Source organism: Corythoichthys intestinalis, chromosome 21, assembly GCF_030265065.1.
Source record: "Corythoichthys intestinalis isolate RoL2023-P3 chromosome 21, ASM3026506v1, whole genome shotgun sequence".
In the NCBI taxonomy this organism is placed as follows: Eukaryota; Metazoa; Chordata; class Actinopteri; order Syngnathiformes; family Syngnathidae; genus Corythoichthys; species Corythoichthys intestinalis.
This window is the reverse complement of record NC_080415.1, coordinates 30774126-30792269: the sequence shown is the minus strand read 5'-3', so window position 1 is coordinate 30792269 and position 18144 is coordinate 30774126. Positions and strand designations below refer to the sequence as shown.

At 37.0% G+C, this 18144-nt stretch overlaps 1 protein-coding gene across 28 annotated transcripts in view; it reads left to right on the top strand.

The window, feature by feature from the left end:
* The window catches only part of tcf7l2 (transcription factor 7 like 2), a 186843-nt gene that overhangs the window by 74871 nt on the left and 93828 nt on the right, over positions 1-18144 (top strand). For 16 of the 28 annotated variants that reach the window (XM_057825830.1, XM_057825835.1, XM_057825831.1 and 13 more), the window contains exon 5: positions 3303-3362. The exons of the other annotated variants lie outside the window; for them this stretch is intronic. In XM_057825830.1, coding sequence (XP_057681813.1) covers positions 3303-3362 — 60 coding nt within the window. The remainder of the gene's footprint in view (positions 1-3302; positions 3363-18144) is intronic. 28 annotated transcript variants of the gene reach the window in all.

Here is an 18144-nt window from a genome sequence, read left to right as displayed (position 1 = left end):
TGGAGTATTCGTTAAATTAAAGTGGAGTTGTAATTCTGAAAGTGTTTGCATTTACTTTTATTGATTTGGGTGGATATACTGCCCTCTAGTGGCGACAGTGAATATGACATTGCTGATTTCACATGGCTGAATCCAGCTGCTCCCTGGTAAGACCAACATAAGCTAAGATTTTGTTAAAGCTATTTTTTTTTTTTTTTTTTTTTAATGCATTCTTAATTTAGTTTGTTTGAACCATTTAAGAGCATTGTTAAAAAGATAAAATAAATTAACATTTTATAGCATTTAAGCTAGCGGACTTTCACTATGCAAGTTAGCCAATTGTTCTTGTATTTATTTTACAGGCTCATGTATTTTTTTATTCTGTTTGAGGCTCAGCTTGGGTATTTTAGTTTTTTATGTTCCATATCCGATTACTCGATTATTAATCGATTAATCGTCTACTAAAATGATCGATAGCTGCAGCCCTAGTTTATACATTTCACAAGCTAATATAAGGGTATTGTTGGTGTGTAAAAAGTTGTGCAGGTTCATTCCACTCAAAATAGATTGGACGTCCATGGCCGTCAATGGCCCTGAAACATGATAATTCACAGTTCAATTGTTGTTTTCTTACTTTATAGCAACAAAAAAGACATTCAGTCCATTGATTTGTTTTTGTTAAGCAAGAGAAAAGGGCATAGAACTTTGTCGAGAAAAAGCAACATGACCTTTACTTTACTGACCAACTCTGGTGCCTGAAAGCAATCCGACAAGTTGCTTTCTCTGCGCTGAGATCACCGGCTTCTATTTGCACTTGCACTTAACCCCCCGAGGGCCAGTGAAGATAACTCACAGGAACAGCTGCACGCTGAACACATACACAGATCTGCCATGTTCTGCTTTTGTCTTTGTCCTGAGGAATCCGGGGAGGACTTGTGTAATTGTTACAAACTCACATCTAGCAAATGAAGTGGAGGAAAAGAGTCAGGATGTGGAGCCGGATTTATTAAGAGATTATTTTTTACAAATGCTTACAATTTGAAGACATTTTGGAGGGTTTATGGCACTTTTTTTTTGGCTTATTGTACCTTTTGTCTGATTTGAATCAGCGTAATTTTACAAGGAAGTCCGGATGTTTTATTTCAAGTTGTGCAATTTATGGCTGCTTTATTTTTTTTTGAATTATTATTATTATTATTATTATTATTTATTTTTTTTTTTTACAAATTGATAAGTTATCAGACAATGACTTTTTATTCCGATACCGATATCAAACCGATACCGACATATGCGGTCCTGCGTGCACTTAACATATTAATTATTTTTCAATCGGTTATTGTTCAATTAATCTTTGCACCGTGAATGCAATTGGTCTTCTCACATAACAAATCCCAAGCATCTTAGTTTGGCGACATCTAATGGTCAATAAACATAACTGCTGTGCTAAACTGTGACCAGCCCTTGTACAAAGGCAGAAAGCTTCTATATTCACTTTGAAGGGAACATGTATATTGGCCCAAAACTGATTACGAAAAACGGATGTCGATATTATTTGATATCATTTTAAAATGCTTTTATCGACCGATATGATCAGAGAACTCTAAAATTGATTACTCTGAGGGGAATCTACAGTAATTTTATTTTAACTTGCGCTACAATAGGAGCAGTGTTGTTTTTGGCAGCCTTTTTTATTTCGGTCTTAGTCTTGCTGGACGATGATAGTTATTAGTTTTAGTCATGTGTTAGTCATTTCAAAATGCGTCAATCTCAAGACTAATTTCGTCTAGTTTTAGTCGATGTTTACTCAATATTTTTGTCTATAAATTTAAAAAATTTGAACCCAAAAAAAAACAAAAAAAAAAACAAACAAAACAAAAAAAAAAAGGTTTCCTACTATTTCAATTAAACATTGACAGACGAGCACATATTGTAGCATCTACAAATCTATCACGTGACAATAAACACTCAGCAGGAAAACGGTACATTATTTTCAATCAATTATACACACCTGGACACCACGAACTGATGTAAAAAAAAAAAAATGTTGTCCAAGAGTTTAAAGAGGACGCTCGCCTAATGCTAACGTGAACGCTATGCTAATGCTATGAGTTACATTTAGAGTGTGATGATCACTCGGCACGGACCTATAAAGACTAAAGCAACATTGTATATGCTCTCTTGTCAAGATAAGACAAATCTTACCGTGTGAGTCTCAAAACAAGCAATGGAGAGAGTGGAGAGGACACTAATGGATGAGTTGGTGGGGCGCAGCATGTCACATGAGTGACACAACCAGCCACAGTTACGATGCAGGCTAAATACACATAAAATGTCACACATTGTGAACATGTGACGGAAGATATGGCAAATTTTCATCTCGTTCTCGTCTCGTCAGACGAAAACTGGCATTCGTATCGTATGTTTTAGTCTTCCAAGACGCGTTTTTAGACACGTCAAGACACGTTGACGAAAATAACACGAACATTTTTTACAGTTTTTACATTAATCTTATTTCAAACTTTTTGGGATTGTTGTATTATTTTAACCAGGACAATTTTGTGAGCATTTGTGAGTTTTTTTTTTTTTTTTTTTTTAATTTACAAAACTTAAGAAGTCTTTGGGAATCTATTATTTAGTTGTTGTTTTTTTAAATGGAGAATTTAAGGTTGTCTTGTACAACATTTGGGTGATTTATGTTAGCCTCTTTAACCTGTGAAACTAAGGTTTCTATGGTAATTTTACTTTTTAAAACACAGCTTTGCGGCTTTTTCTTTTGCAAATACGTAGTAGTTTGATTGTAATCTGCTTGATCATTGTGGGATTCATAGTACTCTACTTTCAACCTACACAACTTTTCGGGGATTTTTGTCCAATTTTAATGGCCGTGTTTTTGTCAGGAGTGAATGGCAATTTTTTGCTCCAGATTCTAGCAGCGGTAGTGACAGCCCAGCCTCGTCTTCTTTTCTCTTCATCTCGAAAGGCAACTAAAATGTTCTGGATGTACTAAAGAGCATAATACTGTTTTAACAAGCTGTCAGCCGGTACCGAGAATGATGTAAGCGGCAACGAGCGTAGTGCGTCTACTGGTTTTAGTGGTGTATAACCTCTAATAACGGACTCCGACACGTACCCAGGAGGGGGTCGAGCCCGCCGAGACGGGCTGGTCGTTTGAATAAGTCAGAAACCAAGGGGGTCCGGGATTTTCCAGGGAGAACACGTTGCTTTTGCATAAATCCTGGTTGGTGTGTGCAAGAGTGAGAGTGCGTGTGTGTGAAGAGCTCATATAATTGTGTGACTTGGGAACGTCCATCTTTGCCTTTCAGGGGCCTTTCTGCTGGGAATTCCCTGGACAGTCAGATCTGAGCCTTCACCAATTTCATTTGGTGAGAGACCTTTGAATTCCCCAAAAATATCATGACGGATCTTTTTGGTTTGATTCCACACCACATGAATTAACACCTTGCTAATTGATGATTAAGAGAAAAACAAAGCCATTTTAATGAATGATACCTTGGGATCATGGTGATAATGATAATCACGCTGTGTTTCTGCTTGTTGCTCAATCAATTGCTGCTGCTTCCTTGATATGCTGTTTGCTGGGCTTTAGCAGCATTTTTTGATAACCAAACTAAGCCTTCTAAGACATTTTCTGTTTCTGTGTGTTTGCCCATCCTCTTCCTTGGCTTTTCTTGTCTCGTACCTAAACTTCCTGGGTGATCCTGCTGATTTAAGACACATCTAATGCATTTTCCCACAATTCATAACAGTGTGGGTCTGATTAACACAACTGTGAAAATGCTTATGTCAAAATATACATGTTCAACCCTTATTTGAAATCCTCTTTTCGAGGAGTGGTCTTGTCATTGCAAATGAGCCACTGTTTAGCTCGCATTTTTGTTTTTGTTTTTTTTTTCACTCCAAAAACGGGGAATTTGAGAAATTGAAAATTAAAAAAAGCTGTCTTCAAAATGGAGAATTTAATGTATTAATTCCCGTAATTTAACTCAATGGTTTTTAACCTGGGTTTGGTAAGTCTCAGGGGTTCAGCAAATGCTTCAGGCATCTCTATATCTGTAAAGATAAAAAAATTAAGCATGAAATTTTGACCTGTTTAAAACATGCTGCCAAAGTAAGAGGAAGTTTGAACTGAAATTCGCTTACAGTAGATATTAGCTTGTTAGCTTAGCTATATTGTTTTTTAAATTGGGGAAGGGTGGCATCATTATCTAATTCTAATAAGTTTGGTCTAGGGCTGCAACAATTAATCGATTAACTCAAGTAATTTGATTAGAAAAAAGCTTCAAATCAAATTTTGCTGCTTCGATGATTCGTTTAATTAGAGTGGCGTTGTAATGGTTTGTTTTGAACGTGTTCGCATTTAGTTTTAGGTGAATACACTGCCATCTCGTTACATAGCTAATTTTACATGGCTGAATCCAGCTGTTCCCTGTGAAGACCAACATAAGCTAAGTTTTTGTTTGAGCTAATGTTTTTATTAATGCATTCGTAATTTCAGTTTATAGTTATATTTAGCCGTTTTTGTGGGAATATGTGTTTGAACCATTTGTTAATAGCATTGTGAAAGAAAAAAAATGTTAGCATTTTATCGCATTTACGACTTTTACTTACAAGTTAGCCAATTGTTCTTTTGTTGTACTTAGATCCTCATTTATTATTTTTTTTTTGTATCGCTAAGATCAGGTATTTTAATTTTTTTTATGATCCTCATCTGATTACTAGATTATTCGACTGAACTAGTTCATCAATTAATCGACTACTAATATAATCGATAGCTGCAGCCCTATTGTTTATGCATTTATAATTTATTTTAATAGTATAGTTAGCAGTCTTTGTTAGAAATATGTGTTTCAATCATTTGTTAAGAGCTTTGTAAAGAAAAAAAAAAACATTTGCATTTCATAGCATTTAAACTAGCGATGTAAGTTAGCCAAATGTTTAAGGTATTTTGATTTATTTTTATATGCATTTATTGCTCTTGTGAGATGAAAGTGCAATTCTACATCATTGGAAGAAAAACTGGTAATTTATTTTGTATTCGCATTTAATGCTCTTTAAAAGTGCAATCTTAGCAAGCCAAAATAAATACTATTGCAAGCATAAACACTTCTTTGTTCTACAATTTATTTAACACATTAAATGTTTGTAATTTGATGACTTGATTATTCGAACTAATCAATAGATTAATCTATTACTTAAATAATCGATAGCTGCAGCACTAGTTTGGCGAATGATGCACTTGCGAAACTCGTGGGGTTTGGGACCTGAATTGCTAGCCATTTTAGAACATTTTGACTGATCTTTGAAGAAAAGTTGTACTTAGTGACAATATTAGGTTTAATCCTATCAAAACAAGAAGTAAACTGTCTTCTTACACTGGAAAGAAAAGGTTTCATTTGACTTTTGTATTTTTTTGTAAAATTTTTATTCTTTATTACCGTATTGACCCGAATATAAGACGGCCCTGATTATAAGACGACCCCCTCTTTTTCAAGAATAAAGTTTGAAAAAAATACTTTTTGAACACCAAATTAATTTTTATACAGAAAATAATTACAGTACATCCAAAACAAAGGATTATAAGAATATATTTGAGAGAAAAAGCATGTTATTTTGCCTCATTCAAATCGTAATATCTGATCATTTAAATATGTAAACTTAAGTGCAACCACATTCGTAATTGAATGGCTTCTGGTTTTTGAAATGTAAAGAAACCAATCTATTGTGATAAAACAACAAAATTGCAATAACTGCATTAACCATCAAAGTGAAGTCTAACTAACTGTAGTCTTGAAACATATCTGAATAAGGAAAAATATTGCAATAAAATAATGCAAACTGGTTAAAAGAGAGTAGCTGAGATCTGTCATGACAGAACATCGCTTCAATAATATCTGGCGCCATCTAGCGTCGTGAATGGGGAGAGTAGCTGAGATCTGTCATGACAGAACATCGCTTCAATGATATCTGGTGCTATCTAGCGTCGTGAATGGATATAATTTCTGGACCGCGAGTATAAGACGACCCCCCTCTTTTTCAGTCTTATTTCAATGCAAAAAACACCGTCTTATATTCGAGCCAATACGGTAATCAGCGGTCGAACATTGTTTTCACCAAGACCACTAGTTTGTGACCAAAAACGAAGACCATAAAGGCCAACATAAAGTTTCGGATACACAACTGTTCTGATTGATGCAAAGTCAACAACAATTACTTCAACATCATTACTTAGCCAGTTTAAGTTGATATACAAAATTGATATTCACAGATAAGCTGGATGAGCCTCCTCCAAGCCTACCCATCCAAAAAATGTTCAGTACTCTAGGAATTTACGGTTCGGATTAACAAAACAAACATGACAAAGATCCCTAATCCTTGCTTGTTTCAAAATTAGAATACTTCAGATTTCATCATATTTGAGGAGGCAATACACAAAGGGGAATTCATCACACCCACCCACGACAGGGTGAGTGTGGACTTCCTCCATGGATCATTTAGCTCGCCGCAGGCTTGTTGACTTTGCGCGCTCTCTCGACAGTAAATAACACGAGACCTTAAAAACACAAACCATACTTAATCGCCCCAATGAGACATGCAAAAGACAAAGAGAAATGTTGCATTTTCCTCATGTCACCTCTGCCACCTTGCTCACATGCGATGCGTCTTTGCAAGAACTTGTTTGACGAGGTCTGGCAGGATGGTGTTTGGGTGTGCCTGCCTGCCTGTCTGTCTCGCGTGTGTGGTTCGGTGTCACACAAACACACTTTTTCACGTCCTGGCGTGGAAAGGCGTGACTGAAGTTTCAGATGACAGCTTGTCAGACAGGGGTCGGGTCACAGGCGTCACGTGTGGCGGCCTACAACAACTTGAACTCATTTCACCCCCACGGCGACACTAAGTAGGCGTCGGAAAAATGCGTTAATCACAGTTTACTCGTGGCTTTGACTGTACGTGAACAATTAGGGTCAAAGTTTAGAAGTGGCATCAATAATCCAATCTAACACTGACAAACTGTAGAGCAGACTCATTTTTCATGGACCCCACTCATCAAAAAAAAAACAAAAAAACACTGCAGTCCAAACTTTGGCTGATTCCCGCAGTCGGCCCGTTGAATGACAACAGACCCGGCGGCTCGCTGTGCTACTGTATTAACACCGGAGGCCGTTTCACAGGGAAACTTGTTTTGACAGAACTCCAGGTGTCTCATTGTTGGCTTCGCCATGGTCCAACAGATTTACCAATTAGCACTGGGCTGAGGGCACGGGAAGGGTGGGGGCGACAAAAGAGGAGGAAGAGGCGGGGGAAATGCAACAGGAGTTGGAAGGGCGGGAGGGACGAATGACTACTAGACTGCAGTGATGGAATGAGTTCCCTTTAAAAAGATAATCCTTTATTGATACCCCATAGGGGAAATTCAGGTATTGCAGCAGCATCAAACAGCATACAGTCAAAGGTTTAAAATATAGAAAACTATGAAAACGAGATAAAATTTATGGTATCGTACAACTAAGTGACAGTGAAGATAGGCGCTATGACAAAATAAAAATGCAGATCCAGCAGTGTGTGTTTTTGTGTGCAAATCCTGCAAATAGAAAAATATTTGACAAAAAACACGAAAATATTTCTCACAAAAAACTTTTAAAATAGGTTTTTCGGGAAAAATATTGTGTCGTCATAGATATTTGTCACGGTAGGAAAAAAAAAAAAATAAACAGTTTGAATAAAAAAAGAACTAATAAAAAAATATTGAATGAGAAACATAAACGTATTGAATGAAAAATTTGACCAAAAATGCAGATTTAAACAAATAAAATTTATTAGAAAAAAATTAGGGGTGCACGATATCCTTTTTTTTTTTAAACCGATACCGATATTGATAACTTCATGCTCCTTAAGGCCGATACCGATACGATAACGGATAATACATATATATTATTTCAATGTATTTTTACCTGAGTTTTTGAACACCTTTAGGTCAAAAATACTAGTGTGGGATTCAGCATAGATTTGCCTTTGACCTAACCTGAATTTTCATGATGACATGAACATTATTATTATGACCAAAGCAAAGACAACAACAGTTTGTCAGCAGATGAAACATTTGGTGCAACAGGAAAGGAGACTTTTGTCGTCTTGGTCCATGAAACAACTTTCTTAACCTGGCAATTATAGGACAGTAAGCCTATACATAACAAAAAGGCTTCTCAATAACTTGTAAACATAACACTGTAAAATGCAAACATTTGCTAATTGCCATAGTATGGTTCATCACTCAGTGATGGAAAAATACGGCCTCAAGAACAGTAACAAAACTTTGCATACTGGCAAAACAGGAGTGGAAGCAAACGCACACATCCCAATCCACTGACACCTGCCAATATTAATAGGCCCGATAATATATAATGTTATTGGATTTATTGGGATGACATAATAATTCCTATTATCGAATTATCGTGCACCTCTAGAAAAAATTGAAATACAGTAAAACATACAGTATCAGAAGGGGAAATACAAATACATCACCCTAGAAATACAAATACATCACCCTAAAAAACAAAACAATATGTGACATAACAATTGTACTAAAAACTTTAAAAAGTTTCAAAAATCGATTTCAGAAAAAACAACAACAGTATCAGAATATTTGTAAAATACACATTAAACTGGAATAAGCAGCAATAACAGAACAAATATTAACTAAGATAAATGAAACAAAGACAAAAATAATACAAAAATATTATCTTTAAAGCAACACTAGGTAATCTTTATAAAATATTTTCATAACATTTGTGATATGTCAACTGACATTAGTTGAATGACACCTCTTTCATATCATGAGGGGTTCTGTGTCGCTTTCACCGGCACTCATTAACTTTGAGGACGGTGGCAGGAACTCTGCCACACACACAAAAAAAAACCCCTACAAATTTGCTGACTGCTTTACGGCATACTTCACTACCCCATTTCCCCATTCATTATACAGACGGAAGTCGATACGTAAGCTTTTGCGCAAGTTCTGCAAGGATGGCAGAGCAACAAGAGACAAAAAGTTTTGTCTGAGGAGGAAAAAAGGGTGGCTACCAGGATACATAGAATAAACATTGGCTCGGCTTTCATTCGCTGGCATGATGCCGGGGGTAGGGGTTAGCCACACTAAACCACACGGTTGTTAACTGTCATATGCTATTGATTAGCCACAACTGTATTCATTTCCTTATTACTTTTCATCCTTCACACAGCCACTGAAAACAGTAATGTTGTTTAATCCATCTGCAGGAGACGGTCATGATTTTATGACACTATGCGGGTGTGCACTGGTTCCCATGGGAAACGCAGCGCTAGTCCTCATGGGAAACGCAGTCTTAAGGCAAAACATTACCGCTTTTGTCCACCGGTGTCGCTAAAATCGACTAAAACTGACAAGTTACCAAGTGTTGCTTTAAAATTAAATACTCAGAATAAGACAATAATGAACAGTGTAAAATAAAAAAAAGCACTAATATAAAGAAATATTGGATGAGAAAAATTAAACGTATTCAATGAAAAATACACATTTGACCAAAATACAGATTAAAAAAAAAGTTTAAACTTATTAGTAAAAGTTTGAAATAAGTCCAACATACTGTATCTGAAGGGGAAAATACAAATACATCACCAAAAAAACAATAATATGTAAGTAAATTTAACATAACAATAATAAACTTAAAAATGGATTTGGAAAAAAAAAAAACAGTATCACAATATTTAAGAAATAAAATACACATTAAACTGGAATAAGCACCAATAACAGAACAATTATTAGAGAAAACGAAGATAAATAAAACAAAAATAAAATAATGCAAAAATATTATCTTCAATATTCTTAGAAAATAAAGACAAAAATTAATAATAATAACCCAAGGGGAAAAAGTACAAAAATACAATCATTAGAAAATAATACAAAAGTATGTGAAATTTCTATGAACAAAACTTGACCACTATCCTTTGTTTTGTTTTTTTTTTTTTGTATTAGTGTTAACACCGGATGAGAAACGCCGCAACCCAACTACATTGTAACTTAGTACCATTGTTAAAGTTTGAAACGTGACTGCTTAACCACTGTGCATTTTGTCAAACTTTATCAGTAAAGTATATGTTGGTATTGAACCCAAACTGTGTGGGCTTAATCACATTTCCGTCCCTATGACTAACTCTCATTGTTATTCCCAAGAGATGTCTGCTGCCTTTTTCGAGGAAGTTTCAAGAAGAAAACCTTTTGTGAAGAAGGTGAATGCATTTTTGCCTTTCATAAGATGCGGCGGTTTGAAGCACAAACAAGTATGGCGCGCGCACGAACAAAAGGTAGACGGGCACTATTGTGAGACGCGGTGAAGAAGCGAGACCGGAGACTTGTAACAATGCTTGTGTAAGGCATTCAGAGGGAAAAAAACATGTCGCTTAATGTCGAGGATCGCGTCAATTGTGCGAATCAATGCCGAACAGTCTCCTAACGTCAGGGTCAGGGTTCTTCTCCGGTGGTGGAAGCTGAGTGTTGATGTTTTGTAAACTTGTAATTGCAGTGGATGCCTTGTTAAATTAATCAGGACACTGCTTTCACGACAGTCACTGAAATTATTAAAGGGAACCTCGGACTTAAAGACTTGTTGGCTCTAATAAGCCACAATTGTTCTTTTACTAAAAGATATTATTAAAAACACGTAAAATACTGCCATTATTTTAAAAATTTATAATATTTAGTACATGTTTTGACCTACAGAGGGCACTGTTTTATGCGCGCAATGGACCCTTGGCGGGGGGGGGGGGGGGGGGGGTAGTTTGTCACTATCACTAGACAAACACAAATTCCTTCCTACGAGACATCCAACACATGCGCACATCGTTTAAAAGTGGCGAGAACCTGCTATTAGTGTTTTTATTGAGTCTTTTATTACCTTTTCATTGCCTCAAAAATCTTTTTGCATGTGTTTCCCTCTCATACATTGTGTTTTTTGTGGTAGCTTTAAAGCAGATTTTTTTTTTTAACATACCTCTTTTATTATGACAAAGTAGCGAACAAAAAGGGGTTACGGGGGAACAGAAGAAAAGAAAAACACAAGAATAGAAATTCGTCAAAACATTTCTTTTATCCCAGGCAAGAAAAGAAACGAAGAAAAAAAAAAACAAGAAATACATTAAACGGCTACACTAAGTATGGCTATGTTGGTACTATCGTCAGCTAGATGTATTTCCGGTTGACACCGTTTGGGGGGCCTGTTGGCCAGGGAAAGAAGGGGAGGGGGGTGGGGGAGTCTATAGGATAAATGATTGGGAGGGGTGGAGTGTACACAAATACGCTCTGTGATCTAGAAACCAGTAATCGTGTGAATCCCTTGTCAGTGTGAGCCCGTCGGCAGCCGACACTACTCCGCCCCATCGCCAATCCCAGCACCGGCCCCCCCACCCGAGCGCGCCCAATCACATCCAGGCGCCTACAAGCCCCACAAAATACGCAACAGCCATGCAAACGGATAGAGATGCCACGCGGGCGCCACCCCAGGGCCATGGCCAGGCCGGGGCTAAAGCAGATTGTTGATCTTTTTTTAGATCCAGATTAGTCACGCAGCGTATTAAAACCACCTTTATTTGATATTACTGCGTTTAAGTATTTTCTTGAGGCATCTTTAATATGTTCTGTCGGTATGCATCTCAACAAAACAAGCTGAAAGTGCACGGTAGTACTACTTTAGGTGTCAAATTCCCCTTTTGTAGACGTTTTGCCAATGTAGCACATTTTGGCAGAACACCGGTTTTGTCCTACTCTCGTCTCGTCTCATCCCGTCTTTCCTGTCCATTTTGCTTTTGCTACTCGTTTCGTGAAATATCGATAGTGCTGTCATGCTCATTAATGTTTCTCTCGGGTTCAAATTGAGAGGGCTGAGCAGATTATATGTTTAAGTCACTTGAGCCACCCTGGAAGCCCGGCAGCGTAACCCAGTTACGTCAACAGCAATGGTGACCTACTAGTTGAACTAATTTTACAAATGAAAACATCAAGAGGGGTTTTAATATCAAATTATTTTAACTCATAATAACCTCTATATTTTAAGAAGTCTTTCTATCAGTGGTTCCCTTTAAGATATTAATGCTATATCAGTTTTTAGGGAAGCAAGCTTAAGCAAAACATGCAAAAAAGTGCAACAAATGTAACAATACTATCACTACAGCGGCGGGATGATTTGAGGGATTAGTGTCAGAGTGAAACAAATATTAAAATTAGAGATGTGACTGAAAATTCGGCCAGAAATAGTTAAAAATGCATTATCGGCAGTGTTGTTAATCTTACTTTAAAAAAGTAATTAATTACAGTTGCAAATTATTTCTCCCAAAAAGTAATTGAGTTAGTAGCTCAGTTACCTCAATGTAAGAGTAATTAGTTACTTGGCAAAGTAACAGGTTTTACTTTTTCATGTTTTACACGTTATTACATGATCCATTCTATAACGTCTTTCACTTAAAATAAGTGTATATTAACTGATTAAATTGAACTTTTTAAAACATTTTTTCATCCCCCCCCCTAAAAAAACATTGGTCACACTATGTGAAGTTCAAAGGGTTTTTAGGACAATAGGCCCTAGCCTAATTCTTTACCCGAAATTGTAACCTTTGCTATGTTTGGAAGTCATTTAATGTTGTGAATCAACCGTTAAAATTGTTAAAATTGCTACCGCATTATTTCCATTCTGTCTACTTTCGACATGTGAAAAACTGTTTCATCATTTAAAGACGATTCAAGTCAAGATTTTGCCGATTTAGGAGTATTTTAGATTACTTCGGTTCGCTATAACAGAGCCTTCCTGAGAAGTCTACTCCTTTAAGATGGCGGCTGTTTACTAACGCGGGTGAGTCTGTTATTTCGCATGTAGTTTTATATATATGTGATATCTACCGTAGCATCTTGTTGGCTTAGTTTGTAGGCTGTCGGCTGCAGTCAGATATTATTGGAGCCACCTAGCATCGCGTTTGCAACGGCATCTCAACTCCCTTCCCCACTCCAGCTCTGCTCTCTCCGTTTCTCTTAATACGCGCGTCATTCAACCAAATTGCAGTAACGCACAAATGCACCCCTCAGTAACGGTAACAGAGTTGCAAAGATAAGAAAAGTGATTAATTAGATTACTCACTACTGAAAAAAATAACGCCGTTTGTATTACTAATATTGTTATTAACAACACTGATTATTTGTTTTCGGTTTTGAAAACTGAAGGTTTATCCCCGAATAGTGTGAAGAGCCTTTGTCCTTTTATGATGACTTCATTAAAACACGGCGAGAAGCAACACGCTTGCTGACGCTTTCTCGCAAACACTACTGGCTCATAGCCAACATGTCTGTGATTTGGAAATAGTTTCCTTTTTTGGAAATTGGTGGTAAACTTTCGGTCTTCAAAACCGATAATGCATTATTAGCTATTTTCGGCGCCGAATTTTCAGTCACATCTCTAGTTAAAGATCATTTCGCCAAAATTATTAAGTACATCTTAAGTTTGAAAGTACACAACATTGGAGAGAAAAAAACATTTGAATTCCCCAACAACAATTTGAAGTTGTGGATGACTGCACCGTCCAGGTCAAATTTGAACGGTGCTGTCGAATGCTGAGTGGTTCCAGAAAGCACTTAAGCTGCCTGGAATTCTTGTTTTGGAGCCCCCCCCCCATTCTTATGAAATGAGGGGTGTTTTCTTTAAGGTTTTGTAGGGGTTGGACGCAAGCTATCTGCTCAAGTCTGTTTTTAGGTGTCTGGCATTGTTGTCCCCACTGTTACGCTGCTGGTGTATTCCAAACCATACTTTCAGGTTGGCTGGGCCAGCCAGAATCAGACTAAAGCCCACCCCCAATTTATTTGATTTTTGTTCCTCTTCGCAGTTCCGAGAAAGACCTACCTGAACTCCACTCGGATTTGTTTGGCTTACGTTTTGATGTATGTCTTGTTATGTGTATTTTTTTTTCCCCCCGAATGCGCAGTCTTCCAAGCCGGTGTACTAGACGTTGTCTGAGTGCCAGGGTCTGCCTTTCTTTTTTGGAGGTGTGGGGAATTTTATATGAATAGCATTTACCTCTCAGTGTACTTCCTTGTTCCTGTCCTAGATGTTTTGGGCACTTAAGCGAGGAAGGTGATAATGCCATCAGACAGCAATCGCATACCTGCACAGGTGTGCACATGCTCAGCTAGTTACTCATCCTAACTATACCAATCGTCATTTGCGATTGGGAGTGGCACAGGCGAAAATATGAAATAAGCTTGCGTAATTGACCACAAGCCAAATGCTCAACATTGCAATTAAAATATGGGGGAAAGTACGCATGGTAGATGGAAAAATATGTACAAGTATTGAAAAATAATAACGTAAACATCAATGATACTACGACATAATTTTAAAAAATTCTACTCCCAAAGTCTGAAAAACAATTATATTGTATAATGGTACCTCTACATACGAATTTAATTCGTTCCAGGACCAGGTTTGTATGTCAAAATGGTCGCATGTCGAGCGGGATTTTCCCATAAGAAAACATTATAATTCGAGCGATTCGTTCCACAGCCCCAAAACCTACGCTAATTCCTTAATTAATACTGCAGGTACAATTACGAATAGCAGTTACACCTAGCCAATAAAAATCAGTTATAAATACAAATTGGAATAATAATAATATAATACAGGTAATAAAAATAATAAATCAATGTAACGAATCGGGTTCTAAAGTTGCAGTTGTGTTTTGGATGCTGGTACTCAACGCACCGTGTTTCTAACGAGAGAGAGGTGCAGAAGAGTGAGAAGTTTTTACTTTTCAAGTTGTTGTGGCGGGGGAAGGGGGGCAACCGGTGAGCTGTGTTGTCTGGCCAATTCACTCATACGCACACCACGCTCATTTTTATTTTTTTTTATCATTCTTAATTTCTATGGTAAGTGTCACCTTTTTCCGTTTTTCACCAACTGCACTAACCTTCTCGGGGAAAAGAAAATCCGCCGTGCGTCCGTCTTGTGGGAAAATTATGAAATTGCTACACTGTCATAAGTCGTATTTCGAGCATGTCGTCATTTGTCTGAATATATGACGAGTCTAATTTTACATCGGATGTCGAAAGGATTGCATGTCGATGCACCACTGTGTGTACAGTGTATTACAAAAAAAAAAAAAAAAATCACAAGTCTTAAGTTATTCAGCCAAAAATACACGGAAAATGTATCGTACAAAAATGTAAAAAGCTTTCGTTTAAAAAAAAAAAAAAAAAAATTATATATATATATATATATATATATATATATATATATATATATATATATATATATATATATATATATTAGGGCTGTCAAAATTATCACGTTAACGGACGGTAATTAATTTTTTAAATTAATCACGTTAAAATATTTGACGCATTTAACGCACATGCCCCGCTCAAACAGATTAAAATGACAGAACAGGGTCATGTGCACTTGTTGCTTGTGTTTTGTCGCCCTCTGCTGGCGCTTAGGTGCGACTGATTTTATGACCATGAGAATTTTGGATGGTTTGGATTGCGATTAATTATGATTAATTAATTTTTAAGCTTTGATGAACTCGATTAAAAATTTTAATCGTTTGACAGCCCTAATACATATATATACAGTATATGTACACACACACACAGGTATTCCCCAGGTTGCCACGGACCTGACTTGATTTTGACTTTACGATGCCTGGGTCTCGTTGTTGTTTTTTTCTAAATATTGACTTTTGTTTTATGATGCATGCTTTTATTTTGGCACAGGAAGCGTAGAGCAGGAAGCGGCCGCGTGTACATACGCGCCCACCCCACACACGCACACACAGAGCAGCCGAGTGACAGAGGTGACAGCCTGCACGCACATTTGTTGCTTGTGAACCATCCAGAGGCGACGGCTGTATATAACCCCTTTTGTACGATTTAATGTGCGTTTTCAACTGTGGTCGAAAACTTTAGTTTATGTTAGTGTTTTTTATAATGTGTGGACGCTAACTGATATACGCTAATCTTTTGTTATTGCTGTTTCAGCAGCTACTTATAAATACAAATTTGAATTGCTGTTATTGAAGATGAGACTGATTTAATTTTATTTTATTTTAGTTCCATTCTGCACTTGTTGATGTCATGAGCGTCTGAATAAAGTCAGCAAACGACATGGACGTCTGACATCGTCATTTTGGAGCTTAGCTAACTGTGTAGCTAGGACTTAGCTCCAACGTCTTGGCGAGGACAGTCCATTGACATATAATACTTTACATTACATTTAATTTGGTGTTTTGAGGTTTTTAATTCTGATTTACGCGGGAATCTTGATTACATCGCTAGCGCAGGAATGGAACTCATTCGTAAACCGCGGATTACCTGTATACTAAATCTACTGGCCATAATACCAAAATTATTCCCAAAATACCCCAAATTTAGTTTCAAAATAATTAAATACCGTATTGGCCCGAATATAAGACAGTGTTTTTTGCATTGAAATATGACTGAAAAAGTGGGGGTCGTCTTATATTCGCAGTCTAGACATTATACTCATTCACGACGCAAGATGGCGCCAGATATCATAGAAGCGATGTTCTGTCATGACAGATCTCAGCTACTCTCAAGTTTAACCAGTTTGCATAATTTTATTGCAATTTTTTTCCTTATTCAGATTTGTTTCAAGACTACAGTTAGTTAGACTTCACTTTGAGGGTTAGTGCAGTTATTGCATTTTTGTTGTTTTATCACAATAGATTGGTTTATTTACATTTCAAAAACCAGAAGCCATTCATTTACGAATGTGATTGCACTTTAGTTTACATATTTGAATGTTCAGATATTAAGATTTGAATGAGGCAAAATAACATGCTTTTTCTCTCAAATATGTTGTTATAATCATTTGTTTCAGATGTAATGTAATTATTTTCTGTATAAAAATTAGTGTTCAAAAAGTCTTCTTTCAAACTTGAGTCTTGAAAAAGAGGGGGTCGTCCTATTATATCAGAAAAGAATAATTAGACCCCGAAAAATGACAAAAATATACATGAATTAAACCAAACTTAAACCCAAAATTTTACCAAAATACATCAACATATTACAATAAAAATACAAACATTGTAGTGAAAGCAATACCAATACATTTCCAAATACCGCCCAAAAAAACAACAAAATATTACATCCATACAAAATATTTGCCCAAAATACAAATGTACTAAACACACTTAGGAAGTAACTTTTTAATAAAATAAAGTACTTGAAAGGGGAAAAAAAACCTTCAGTCAAATTGAAGCAGTAGGCGAGTGTGACGGGGTGAAAAGGAGAGTTGGATTTGGCAAGATTAAGGGGGATCATCATGCTTGATGGCTCAATCCTGACGGAATATCGAGGGGATACGTCCAAACTAATAACTGGAGACTAGTGAAAAATTCTGAAAACTGCATGCTGGGTGAAGAATAAACGAGCCCGTCACGGATATGGCGAAGTAATCGCTGGTGCTGTCAAAAAAAGCGGTCTACTATCCATACATTTTTAACGTTACCTTAACACATCATTGGTGTATTTATTTATTCATTCATTTGTCTTGTTAAAATCCTACTAGAGTTAGTCCAGATGCGCCTAGGCACTAGTTTGTGTGACAGTCGTGCAGGTATTTAAATAAAAAGCCCCAACGGCATGATTGGAGCTAGACAGGAGCCACGTTTCCCTTTCCTGGCTCATTAATAGACAATAAAAGACAATGTTGAATCGGCAGACGTTTTTACCAGCAATTGTCTAACTCTTCAAGCTAATCTCGCTCATATTTCTTTCTCTCCCCCTCTTGTTGTGAGGTGTTTTTTTTTTTTTTTTGCACTAGCGGGTATTTTAATTGGAACTTCTGGCAGTGTCTCCATCTTGCGTTGGAACGTCAGACAAGTTGAGTGGCTGGCGTCGCAAAAGGGGGCCGGGCTGATTGGTGTGTAGCGAGGCGTTCCTAAATCAACTGGCGGCATGAATAGCTGGCTTGATTCTGGCTGGCATTCAGTGGGAATCTATGGCAGATTCTTTCTTCGGTGACGGGAGGGGGCTGTGGGAGGCTCTGGAATAACGAACGCTGGGGATACCGGCCCATGCTTCCTTGAAGCGTAACTTCCCTTTTGCTTTGTTGC